This window comes from Polypterus senegalus, chromosome 2 (genome assembly GCF_016835505.1).
Source record: "Polypterus senegalus isolate Bchr_013 chromosome 2, ASM1683550v1, whole genome shotgun sequence".
NCBI classification, from domain to species: Eukaryota; Metazoa; Chordata; class Cladistia; order Polypteriformes; family Polypteridae; genus Polypterus; species Polypterus senegalus.
In genome coordinates, this window is record NC_053155.1 from 81,370,901 (window position 1) to 81,384,924 (window position 14,024).

The 14,024-nt window shown below is 41.0% G+C and overlaps 1 protein-coding gene across 1 annotated transcript in view; it reads right to left on the reverse strand.

Annotated features, from left to right (window-relative positions):
* The window catches only part of LOC120524385 (limbic system associated membrane protein), an 851,776-nt gene that overhangs the window by 652,049 nt on the left and 185,703 nt on the right, over positions 1-14,024 (reverse strand). Inside the window, exon 3 of the mRNA XM_039746241.1 lies at positions 13,890-13,968. Coding sequence (XP_039602175.1) covers positions 13,890-13,968 — 79 coding nt within the window. The remainder of the gene's footprint in view (positions 1-13,889; positions 13,969-14,024) is intronic.

Consider the following 14,024-nt stretch of genomic DNA (forward strand, 5'->3'; position numbering starts at 1 on the left):
ATGATTTAGTTGGGCAGAAGACAACATCAAAGACAAAAGCCGAAACAAACTTTTCTATCCAGGGCTCCTGAGCATTTGATTTCACTTTTTTATATTCACTTTAAGAATTTTTAACAGTAACAGAAACTGGGAAGCCTCCACACTGAATGTAGGGTCATTGTGCCACGTAGATATGAAGTCTCTCAAATAAATACGGTTCATGTGAGGTAGCAAGACGATAAACTTTTATTTAAGGGCTTGTTATAGTACACCTATTAGTCACTAATTGCTGTGTAGCACAAAGCCTTTGTTAACGTCTTGTTACAGAACATATTAGTAAGTGACACCCATACATGTAGTATCATTTTAAACTGTACATTGGAGTTTTTTAAATCATGTTAAGGCAAAACAAATAATTTTTTTTTTTACACATTCATTATAAAATGTGCATATCATATTACTGGAAAGAGGTCCTTTAAAACAAAGCTTGTGTTTTTTTCTGGTAGGATGAAAAATTAAGAACAATTTGACATAAGGTTTTCTTCATTATAATCTAAAGTCAAATATATTGAGATGCAAGTTAGCAAACCTCACCTAGATCCCTGCCATTCTTATCTGAAAAAGATGTCTCATTAGTGTGTCCTGAATATTAAGGTCACGTTTCCTACTAAGCAACAGTCTGCCATACAACCCAAATGTTTTCATGTTCCTCACATTGTATAAAGTTTTAAATACTGAGAGATAATGACAAATGCTTAGCTTTCAGAAATGTGCATAGTATATTTGTATATACCTTGGCCAACACTATCAGTAACAATGTAGATCCACAGATCAACACAATTAAGATCCTCACCAGCAGTGGAGTTAAACTGCTTCTTTGTGTGTTTTCAGATGAAACATCAACACCCAGCCTTATTCTCTCACCCCCATTATACTCTAGCACCCAGGCACTTACTTTACACTTTACAGAAGCATCAAGTGAGACGAGTGCTTAAGTCAGTAAACCTGAGGGAGGCAGCTGGTCCCGACAAGATAACTGCTGAAAGAGTGTGCTGACCAGCTCTCACACATTCTAACCAGCATCTTCAATCTCTCCCTGGGACAAACCTTCATTCCACTCTGTTCGAAGTCAGCCACCATCATTCCTGTTCCCAAGAAATCAGCCAATGACAAGTCTCGATGCCTATCGTGCTTCAAGTGGTTGGTTTCACACTACATTAAAGCCTGTCTCCCTCCCACTTTTGATACACACCGGTTTGCTTATAGGGAAAACCAGTCCACTGAGGATGCTATAGCCATAGCTCTCCACACTGCGCTATGCCACTTGGAACACCAGGGGAGGAATAGGAGGATCCTTTCTATTGACCAAAGTTCAGCATTTAATACTATCATTCTGAAGATTCTAGTTAGTAATTGTCTAACCTAGGATCCCCCTACTCTTCTGCAGCTGAATAAAGGACTTTCTCATCAATCACACTCAGACAGTGAAACTCCGCCCCACTTTTCCTCAACTAACTCAGCATCGGCTCCCCACAAGGCTGCGTGCTAAGTCCATTGCTGTTTACCCTCTTCACCCATGATTGCAGTTCAGCCCACCCTAATAACATCATCATCAAATTTGCTGATGACACTACAGTGATTAGACTCATCTCAGAGGAGAACGAGTCTGCCTACAGAGAGGAGAGCCTGAAATTGTCAGCTTGGAGCTCAACAAATAACCTGACACAGAACATCATGAAAACAAAGGAAGTCATCTTTGACTTCAGGAAAAACAACACAGACCTTGAACCAACTGTATCCACGGTGATTGTGTGGAGAGGCTCCCAGCTTTCAAATTCTTGGATACCTTCATCTCTGCTGACCTGTCTTGGTCTGCAAATACCAAAGCTGTCACTAAAAAGGCACAGCAGGGACTTCACTTCCTGAGACTGCTTAGGAAGATTAATCTGGATCAAAAGCCGCCAGTGAACTTTTACTGCTCCTCCACAGAGAGAGTGCTGACATACTGCATCACAGTGTGGTACAGAAGCTGCACTGCAGGAGACAGAAGTGGGCTTCAGCATGTTATCAATACAGCTCAGAAGACTGGTGGCTGCTCTCTACCCTCCCTACAAGACTTATATACTTCCTGCTGCCTTGGCAGGGCAAAAAACATCCTGGTTTTTACCTGTTTGACTTGTTGTCCTCTAGTAGGTGTTACAGGTTAATTGAATTAAGGAAAAACTGAAGACTCAGGGACAGTTTCTTTACCGGAGTCATGACTGCATTGAATATCAACATGCACCGACTCTTTGTGTGTGTCTACGTCCCTCTCTCTTTACTCTCTCCTTCTCTCCCCATCCGCTCACCTTTTCTTGGATGTGCACTAATCACAGTCCAGCACAATATTTGCTCTATCTGTCTTAGGTGCGATACCTACATTATTAGTATTCTCTGTACAATATTCATATCATTGGTAATTCATCTGCAATAATCACAGCCTAATGCAATATTGTTCTATTTGTCCTATGTGCAATATCTTATGTTATTACTATTCTTTGTGTAAAATTCATATCATTGATAAATCAATTGTTGTACCTACATGATCAGTAATATTCTTGTTTTGTAAAACCACATCTGTTGCCTAGGAATTAGCAAATATTAATTAGTATTCTTTGTTTTCTTTAATTTAGCGCTTTATATATATATTACACTTTAATTTTACTTGTTTAAATGTTCAATTGTTTGGTTTTTTTCGTCGCATCTGAAAGGAGAAGCTAGTCTGTAATTTGTTTTATACATGGTGTAATGACAATAAAGGCTTCTAATTCTAATTCTAAGCCATTTCTATAAGTTCTAGTGTCATGGAAACTAAATGAGTTTGTTTGAATGATCCAAGCTGCAACAATTCACTTATATATAATTTAAATGTAATCAGTTTGGTAGTGTTAGACACAGTATTAGTCCACAAGCTGCAAAGACTACTGCAGCAATCACTGAGTCAAAGGTAAGGGCAAACAAAATTGCAAAAGGCATAATCACAAAGTTTGGAAATGTTATGTTTTGTTATTTTGCAGATGTATTGGGAATGTCACATGTATATTGGTATACTAAAAATGTCCCAGTCCTAAGAATATCAATTTAAATAAAATTAAAAAAACTCTTGATGTCACAGCTCTTTTTAGTCAAAGAGACCTCAATTTTTCAATCATTGTAAAGCCACCAATAACATTCCCTAATGTACTGTTCAAACCTTCAGTAGATATGGGTGAAAATGTTAATGCCCCCTGGATCTGTGCAGGTTTTTCTCTTAATGCTTTTTCTTCCATGTCCCAAAGTTATGGATGTCAAAATGACTATATGGAAGACACAAGTATATTTGTAATAAAATGGTGCCCTAAACTAGGGATGGTTTACACCTCATGGCTAATGTCATTGGAGTAAGCTGAAGTCCCACGTAAATATACATCATAAAATATCCCAATTAGTTTTCCCACTTTCTTATGGATCCATACACAGGACATCTATCTGTGGCATAATGATACTGTTGATGGTGGGGGAAACAATTTGTTGCTCACGGTTTCTTAGCCAGTGGTGGAATGGACTCACCTTAGTAATTAAAACCTTTAATTTCAATTTAAGAATGATGTCCCACCATAGCAGGCTTTATCCTGACTCCTTGAGCCTTAATCTACTGTACCTAGTATACCAGTGGATTTATTTTTGTAGTTCATGCATTTCTTTTACACATTTAATGCTCCTTTGAACTGCACTTTGTGATATATGCTGTTGATAAGCACTTAAAATAATTTCAACATTCCCTTTAGATTAGTATTTGTTTGGAATCCATATGTTTGTCTTGTAACGGGCGGCCTTGTCCCATGCCCAACCAGGATGGCCCTGCTGCATATGTTCCAGGGGAGCAGCCATGGGCTCCTCAGTACCTCCTCCGGGACGCCTGGTGGCAGCCTCCCTGGGTGATGTTGGTGCCTCAGTTTCCAGCAGGGCTCCATGGGAGATGGAGTTCCCACAACCCTGTGGGGATCTGGGGTGGCCGCCAGGGGGTGCTGCATGGATCCCGGAGCCTGTATGGACACCTCTACAGCCCCACCCAGAAGTGCAATTAGCCACAGGTGATCAAGCACCTGGTGGGCTATAAAAAGGGCCAGCATTCACCATTCAGGAGCCAGAATTGGGAGGAAGAGGACGAAGTTGCCTGAGAGGAGAGGTGGTGGCAAAGAAAGGATTGCTGTGTTTATATTGAGGTACTTTGGGACGGTGTTCGGCCGGTGGCACATGGGGAAGACGTCACCCACGGCTGAAGGAAAAAAAAATAAAGTCTTGTATTTGCACATGTGTCTCAATGTGAATCTGTGCCGGGTCGGGCACCTATATAGCGCCTGTTTCACAGTCTTTATATACCTTGTGATGGACGGCCGGGGATCATGTCCTGTCGGGAAGCCTGGGGGAGGAGGGAACCGAGAAAAGGGCAAGCCATTCCCCTGGACATGAAAGGACAGCCACCCTGGGCTACATAGAGGCCACGAGCATGGGGCTATAACGCTCAAGCTTGTTGGGTTACGTGGCCACCACCAGGGGGTGCTGGGATAATTCCGGAGCCGTGGTCTGCAGCACTTTCGCCTCAATCGGAAGTGCTACAAGAAGAGGAGCCGAATTTAAAATGCAGCACTTCTGCCACATCCAGGAGTGCTGCCAGAACTTAACTGAGGAACACCTGGAGTACTTCTGGGTATAAAAGGGGCCGCCTCACTCCACTCAGAGAGCCGGAGTCGGGAGGCAGAGCTTGCGAGAGAGGAGTGGAGGTGGCAGAAAGAAAAAGAAGGAAAGAAAAAGAGGGCTGTGAGCAATACTGTTGCAGGTTAGGACATTGTGTGTCGTGCCAAAGACTGTAAAGAAAATAAAACACGTGTATTTTGGGGACATTCTGAGTCCATCTGTCTGTGTCCGGGGGTCAAACTCCACAACCTGTAGTTGTTTGTTTTTGATTTTTTTGTTTCTTTAATTATACCTGTGTTACACACAGAGAGCCTCGTAGGAAAGGTGCTAAATGGGGGATACCTGTTCAATGCCCACCACTACTTCACTCTCTGAATCCACCAACTACTGCCTCAAGATAAAAAACATGAAAACAATGGAATTACAGATTTGTGATTTTAAAGTCACTTGGGACAAACATGTCAGCTACATAAATACAATAACCTTCCAATAATACCACACCATCAGGACTGTGCTCTGCTAGAATAATAGAAATAAAAAACTATCCTACTGTATATCTTGAACAGAAGAACTCAACATGCTTCACAGACTGACACTAATTTCAAATTTATATACAGTATTGGATACAAAATTAAAAAATTGTTATTATAATCAATTTTAAATAAAAGCTTTCCAATACAAGTAAGCATTATTTGAGTGAAATTGCAGGGATTACAGTTGGCAAAAATAAAGAAAGTTTGTTGATGCGCCCGTTATAAATTAAACTAGAAGACTAATTTTGAAGTTTTTGCCCTTTGCTGTCAGTCAGAAGGAGTAAACGTCACTGTCACACAATGCAGCTCGACTTCCAATTCGCACTGTATACTTTCATTTTTTGATTCAATACTTATTGCTTTCGATCTGATGGTACAGTTGTCCATGGCTATCCCTTCAGAGGAAGGTGCCAGCTCTGCTTTTCTCTTCAACGTATTTTGGTCAATTAGTGTCAAGCAAGATGATAGTCCGCTGGCATTTCTTCCTTTCCTGGCTTCAACTTAATAACATTTTTTGAAGTGCTGAAATATCATTAATTTTTTTTTTTGTTTTCTGAACCCACTTTTGCCCTTAAGGGAATCCTAACACAAGGGAGGAACACTGTCTGGATCGGATGGCATTCCATCACTCAATACACTCTCACTCTCTCAGCATGAACTTTTTCCAAAGTCATCAGACTGAATGTTTAAGTACTATGTGCTGATGCCTTTCACCCAGTGACAGTTGAAGCACTAGATGCCAAACTATCAGAATATCACTGCAATTATGAATGCATAAATTTACGAAATGCACTCAAATTTTTAACTTCTTGTACTTAATAATTCACACAATGATCACATTGCTGCCCACACACAATTAGGTCCAGTATCAGAGACAAAATCACCTCACCTCCCACCTCAAGTTATGCAACAATAAAAGTATGATTGCATACTTTTCACACCCCAACCAAATTGTCTAGAGGCCAGTGGGCAAGCAGAGCCTACAACATGAAAGCTACGCACTAAATGATCAGTTTGCAGTTCATCCATCTCACTCAAATGACATTTGTATAGTACAGAAGAATGGAATTACTGTCATGTTTTGTTTTTATGATGATGCTGCAGGATGAGGTGCGCCTGTTTCCAGAATTTTGTGCCACAGCCTTTATCCCAGACAGGGCCCCGTCTCTAATCCCACATTGCAGAGTGGCAAGCTATAGTAAACGAAAACCCTGCCAAAGCCGATGAATACTAGGCAGCCGGACATGAATGGCCTCGCACTAAATCACACCCTGTCGCCTCCCCATTCACTATTATCCTTCTCTGCTGGCTGTGCTGACATTTGCAGTATCAGTGGAGGCATTCGGCTGAAGTACAAAAGACTTCTAGTTAGCCGCTTTAACCCTCTGACAAAAAAGGCCTTTTATCTGGATTTTAAATATATATTGTAACAGAGCAGCCCAGATGTTGATCTAAACCCAGCAAAGTAGCACAACACAAGAGCTGCTAAAACAAAGTTTCTTTGAATTGCTTTGTCAGTGTACTGTACTGTATGTCAAAGAACCTATGGTGGGCACAATTAACTAACTACACATAGACAAAATAAGCTACTGTATATGCATCTCTAGACTGATTTAATTTCTTGACTCAAAAACACACTCTGTAACTCAGAGATAGCGTTTTCACTTACCTTTAAGTTTAGATGCACCACAGGGTGGGATGTCACCTACCAAACACTTTAATAGCAAAGCTTGACACTTGCACAACAAAGTTTTTCCGTGCCATACATGGTAGATGATATTAAGGGGCAGGCCAAGACACATTCCCAAAGCTGGTAAATAATATCATTTCAGGTGGCTAACAATTTGATGACCTTTGCTCCTAAACAAGGAATAAACCAATTGTTTCTCCCATTCCTAAACAGCTATAGGACACAAAGACTGATGCATGGTACGAATGCTCCTTATTCACATCAAATCTCATGTTAATACGAACTGAACTCTTCTGAAGCCCTCACATATACATGTGGGCCGTAAGCAGTCAGATGTCAGTTTTTGTGTGTGGTGGGGGGTGCTATTACTGGTTAATTGTATTCTTATTTCATTGATTTCATTGTTACATGTCTGAATGGAAGTCAAATGGGGTTCTTAGGGGATGGCAACCTAAGACTCAAGCTAAACAGCAAGTGTCTTTACTCCTATAGTGGCAGAGCTTTTGACAAGGTAAGTGCTACAACTCATTAATTTTGTCTTTGTCTTGAAGGGCAATGGGTTAATTGCATTATGAGATGGTGGGCTAGTCAGCCATGTTCCCAAAAACAGCTGTTTTGTGCAAATTAACAGTAGATGGAAACATCCCACCTTTTAATTGAGGACATTGTTAAGTACACAAAACATACTCTGTGGCAGTAAAATTTGGCAATTCAATTCATAGAAGAAACCAGCCATATGGAACAGATAATAGGACTAATAAAAACTATGAAAATTCTGTTAGCTGATTTTTACTTTATCTTTCAATAAATGGAGGCTAAACAGAAAGAGTGCTATGTAGGGATGCATAACTATTGACTTGTACTGATTAGGCAGCAGGCTGTGTGGCTTAGCAGCAGTGGCATGGGACTGTAAAGCATAAGGCTTCACGTTCACCATTTAACTGTGTGCCCCTAAGCAAATCATGCTACAGTTGGCAAAATAAATAGTTGCCCTCCATCTGTGTATAAAGTATTTTGGAATTGTGCACACCTCAGAAAAGTACTGCATAAAATAAAGTTTGTTTATTCAAAATCAGTGCGGCCTACTTGTTACCACCACTACACCGTGCTGGATTTCACTGCCAGTCTGGGCACTGCCTGGTTGGGATTTTTGCCTGCATGTTTATTTATTTATTTATTTTTCTCCTTCTGGTGCTCTGGGTTTACTCTCACATACAGGATGAGTGGTTCTGGTTGTGCTGTTTCAGGCTAATTCCTAAGCTGCAGATGTAGAAAATTAACATAAAAACTTGTAGTATATAAGGGCATTGGTCTGGTGTTGTGTTAAAGAAAAATTCTGATTAAAATAAAGGTTATTTATTCATTTGTTTGTGCTCACTGCCCGCAGTATAGGTACCATCTTATAGCAGATTAAGGAAATTAAGAAGATTAGAAAATGAATGGATAGATAGATGTTTAAAAGCAAAACTCATAAGCAGAGATGGAATATCACCACTGGAAAGAAAAATCAAGATTAAAAGGAAACTAGCATTTTTATATACATGAAATTGTTTACTATAATTATATAATGTTCATAAACTTTGGGGTCTGCTTGTCTAAGCGAGACACTTTACCAGCAACACTAAACAGACCTCACTAAAAGACATAAGAAGATGCATCATTTCTTAAGAACAGGTAAGGTAAGTATGCAAGCAGGTATACGCTGTAAGAATCTACTGGTTGGCTAAGTTTCATCCTCTGGACATGTTCAGTGCTCAATGGCTCAGCACTCTGCTACACAATTAACAAAATGAGTTATGAAGGGTTTGAGCTAGAAGACTCCAGGGATCCAGTCCTCTCAGACTACTGTTAACATAACATCTGGTGACCTGGTCAGCAGCATTTCACTGAATGGCCCCTCAGTCACTTTGGAAGCAAACTGGGAGCTAAAGGGACCACACTCAGTTACACAAAGGGTGTCAGAACTGAAAGGATTATGGAGTAAAATGCTATAACCCCTGTACCTCTTAGACTAGTCTTAATATAAGAGGATATAATCTAATTCAGGAATTTGAGTTAAATTCTAAACTCTCACAACTTTTTCAAATTTATCCTTTGTCACACACGTGTGTTTGGGAGTCAACCAAAGGGACCAGAAGACGTTAATCCCAAGCCAAGCCAGGGGGCAGCGGGGTGCACTAAATCTCTCTCTTTTCTCTCTGCAGAACAGACACGAGAAATTCCGCCTGTACCCAATTACGGTCAGACGACATCATTTCCGGTCCCAACCCTGAGGACATCACTTCCCATTCCACCCTGATGACATCACTTCACTCAAACCACCTTAAAAACCCTCCGTCCTTCCTACTTAAGTCAGTTCTCTTTTGGACTCGAACCTGTACACATTGTACTTAAAACTGCAACCTTTTGCAGCCAGGGAAAGTATACGGGTGGCTGCCCCAAACCTTCACTGTGTGTCTGGCTGTTTATTTCACACCTTATGGTAGCACACTAGAAGAGAAAATGACTGGATTCTGTTAGACAGTTGATGAATTCGGATTCTTGGACTCAAATTCTGCACCCACAGGACCACTTTGATTTTTGTGAACAAAGAGTTAGGTGATCTGATTAAAGTCAGCGCAGGAAATCAGACTCTGACACAAACACATATTTTTTTCAAAAAGACCACTCTGAAGAACAATGACACATGATGTGATTTACCTCCATTACAAACAGCAATGCAAAGCCTGAACTGGCCTTTTAGCCAACAGCCTAATGGATAACAAAGACTTCTTTCTGAAACAGAGGAAATCTTCCCTGACTCTAACAGTCACTGAGGATTAGTGGGTAAACGGGGAGCCCAATGGTTTAGACTCTACTACTACTTAGCCACAAAGCCTACTAGGAGCAATCAGAGTCAGAGAGGAACAGCCATTGTGTCTTAGCAGGCTTTGAACTGGGGGTAGTCTGATTTATTGCTTAAACCATTCAATTTATGAATGAGAATTATTAGATTTGCTTATGAGATTTGGGAAGTGCTACAGTTAATGTGCACCTCAAGACAATAAAGCCCAAATTGTGCTAGACAATTCATGCCTATTACCACCATGCCCTTAAACAAAACTGGAATGATATGGACAAAGTTGGAGCAAACAAATCCGAAATGTCCCACTTGTCTTCCACCCCAATACCATTCTTTCCTTTTTAAATATGAATCTATCAGCCATGCACCTCCACTGAAAAAAATGTTAAGCAGATGAAGAAAAAAATTCAAGTGAATTCCAGAAAAGTAGCTTAACAAGCAGGAATGATCTTGCTTATTCTAGCTGGCAGTCCACGCGAAGCACTGCAGGCCAGGATGCTGTCTCCTGAGGTGACATGATTTTCTAAAGAGCTCACCGAGCCATCTGCTGGACAAAGATTAATGGTTTGGGGCTAATGCCCAGTTAGTGAAATGGCACATGAAATTATCACTAATGGAACCGGGTCAGTGGCCTGGAGAAGAACAGGAGTGACAGGGCCCCATCCTACAGATGACCCCTTCTTCTAGTAAAGGGTAATGAGATAGGGCTTTATTATTATCTATGACAGTGTACATTCTTGAAAGCAATTTAGCATTACATTTATTTTGTTTATTCATTTATAAACCTGATTATTCCAATGCAGGGTCATAATGGAGCAGGATAAAAATACCTGACCAATGGGACTGTCCCTCCCTCCTCACTGCTGGCCTATCACAACAACCACATTTACTAAAATGATTTAATCTGCCACTTTGATTTTTAAAACCCTGTATTTGAATATGGATCCAACAATATGTGTAGGCAGTCCAACAAATACTGGGCTCCTTGTCTATCAGTTGGCATGTCTTTCCTTAAAGAAGTACATACAACGTACAACATTTGGGCACACTTTACCTCATCTAGAATGCTAGGCTAAGTGGCTGAAAAAATAAATCATGAAATGCCACGCAAACGTCTAGATCTTTGTTAAACTGGCAGGCACATCGGTGGTCTACAATCAAGTTACAAAAGTAAAACTTTGTTTGAGTAAGCCTTTCAAAGGACTGCCATTCAATCTAGGAAGCAGGGCTAACTCCCAGATATTGCTATCAAGAACAAGTTATAATGAGACATAAACTGTAAAGGGATTAAAGCAGCAAGGAAAAAGAATATGTGGAATAATGGTGGGTGAATGGACAGGAGGAATGTAAAAACATCCTGCTGCCAATAAGTGAAAATAAAGGGCTGTAACCTAATAAAACAATAAAGATAGCCCTTCATGGACTCCTGCTCATCCATTCACATTTCATTAATAAGACAATTGGTTCTTTCTTCTCCTGCTCCATCTCTGATCCTCCTGATTGCTTGCCCTGATGTGAGAGTAGATGAACTGTTCTCTTAGGGCATCTTGTTCATATATAGGCTCCAGTCATTGACCTCAAACAGAATTCCTCCACTGGAACCTTCTGATGTGATGCACAAGGAGGGAGTGGCTGTACTCCCTAGTCTATCCTCTGATATTCAAGGTAGTGACAGTAGTGGTAGTAGTATTGTACAGAGTACAGTGAAATGTTTATTTGATGGATTATTAGCAGCCAAGTGGAATTTCCAATAATTAACAAAAAAAAAAAAACTTTGGGGCTGAGGGAGACAGATTCATTAAATTAGCTTAACAGTCAAAGTTCTGCTATATCTTACTAAGATTATTCAGTAACCCCTTCCTCCAATGTGAGTGGGGCCTGGGGCTCTGGGGAGCACAAGCAAACTTCTTCTTGGGACATTCTCTTTTTCTCTCCCTCTATTCAACATGTGGGCATCAGTAAAATATTTGCTGACAATACTCTATTTGCCTACTGCCAAGGCATTACTTGTCGTATGAGGAAAATGAAAAGAAACACCACCTAAAGGCACTGCTTCACAACTGCTGAGTAGCAGCAGTTTTATTTGTCAGGCAAGGAGTTTCCGCTCTGCCCCGTGTCTTCCCAAGCCTCCCCCACACACTCAAACTAAAAAGACACGCTGATCAATCACTTCAAACACTAGCCCTCCATCTGCCAAATAAGAGAGCACCGTTGACATTTCTGTGATAAATATTCCGTCTTGTTCGCCTGATCTTAAAAAATGCAGCAATCGTGACCCTCAAGCATCTCTTCTCATTGAACTAGGACACTGTGTTCATATTTCGAAGGGACAACATTTATGTCCCACTGTGTTGAAAATGCAGCACAAAGCAAAATCAAGAACAGCATAAAAAGTACAAGGTACCTAGTAACTGTGGCCCCTCCAGAGAGGTGAAAAACATTTAGCAAAAGAATAAAAAAAATACATATAAAAATCTGGATGCGCTTAGTATTCCAGATAGTACAATCTGACAGGCCAGCCTCTAGGTATCAATGCAAATTAAATCAAAGGTCAAAGGTTGAAACATTATTTCCTTTCCCATTACCAGTGAACAATAGCCAAGGTAATCTATCCTCTGAGATGAACACACTCCAGCAAACACTTGGGTGCCTTTCTTCATTTTTATAATACATCAGTGGCTGTAGGTATCAATCATCGCTTCTACCCAAGTGTTTTCTTTTTTGCAAGATCGTTAAGAGTGGGGTTAAGCGCCCCCTGTGCTGACACCAACCTTGAGTCAGCAGCCTCCCAGCCAGATGCATTGAATTGTGATCTCCTTTGCATCTGTCCACATTGATCACAATTAAAGCAGCGGTGTTCTAGACGGGGCAGCTGATTGGGGCTGCGGTAACTCCGCCCCAAAACGCCAATGCCAGCTTTTACAACAAATTCGTGGCTTTAATTGGAGAAGAGACCTATTAAGATCGACAGAAAATAGGCTGAAGACAAAAAAAACCCGTCAACAGTAGGCAGTCAATAAGTACAGGAATGAAAACGGAGGGATGCTATAAAGGCGTGTAATATTAATTCGGAAATCCATATATTTGAATGCACCCAAACCAAAATACAGGTGTCACACGAGGTCCTTTAAGAAAAAAAAAGACTATCAAAGCAGACCATATGAAAATTAAACCACAGCCCATAAGTATCGTTGGAAACACTAGAAAGACTAAAAGAACTAAATCTAAGAAGCACAATTTTATAATCTGGAGTTAAATGGCGGCACATAATTTTTTAAAGAATTCGATCAAGTAAACTTAACAACAGTAATAACGGTTTGGAGTATGCGCAAGAGTGAAAAAAAATCATGCGAACATTACGCAGTAAACAGATTGAACTGAATCCTTCCGTTAGAGCTTGAGGAAAATCCATACAATTAGAAATGGATTAATATCAGGTGAAAATATCAATGAAATAGATGAAGGCGAAAACGTGAACGTTGTTGTGGGCATTTTAACGAGATGCGTAAACGCGGTGTTCCAATTGAAGAGAATGAAAATGCAAAGATCTAGATGCGAGATGACCGCGCCCCCATCATTCACTCTATTCTCCGCCCTCCCGCCTTCAAAAATCGTCTTGTAACAAAGTTGCATTCCCAAAGCTATTCACACTAGACATCACACGCCTGTCAAAGATACACCCCCGTACAAACGGACTGCGCTTCACTTTCCGACACCTTCTAGTGCTCGACTCTAGAACACGGATACAGCAACAGAGCGGGGGTGACAAGCTCTTCCCTGGCTCACTTTGGGAACTTCTCTCTCGTCCCACACTCCAGAAGCTGCTAGCCTGCCGAGATGCCATATGTGTGCAGCCGGATCGACTCAACCTATTCATCGGGGCGGCCGAAGTAATGTGCTTTGGCTTATATCTAACCAATCACGGACGGGTCACCTTAAAGGTCAAGCAAGGCAGCAGTTTTATATAGCACCATTCGCATCAGACCTCTTAAGAAAGTAGCCCACGACTGTACGATCAGCAATTGGGAACATAGCCACCCGCGGGAGGTACACTGCAACTGATAAACCCAGCCAAGGAGAGGAAAGCATCAGCGGCGGTAATAGCGGCGAGTGAAACATCATTCCTTACCTGAGGATTGCCGTGTCACCCTGCCGAATGGTGATGTTATCGGTTCCTCTCAGGAAATCCGTGCTTCGGACTGGCAGTCCTGTGGGAAGAAGGCACAGTATTCTCAGCAGAACAGCCTGCAACTGTCTCCGACAA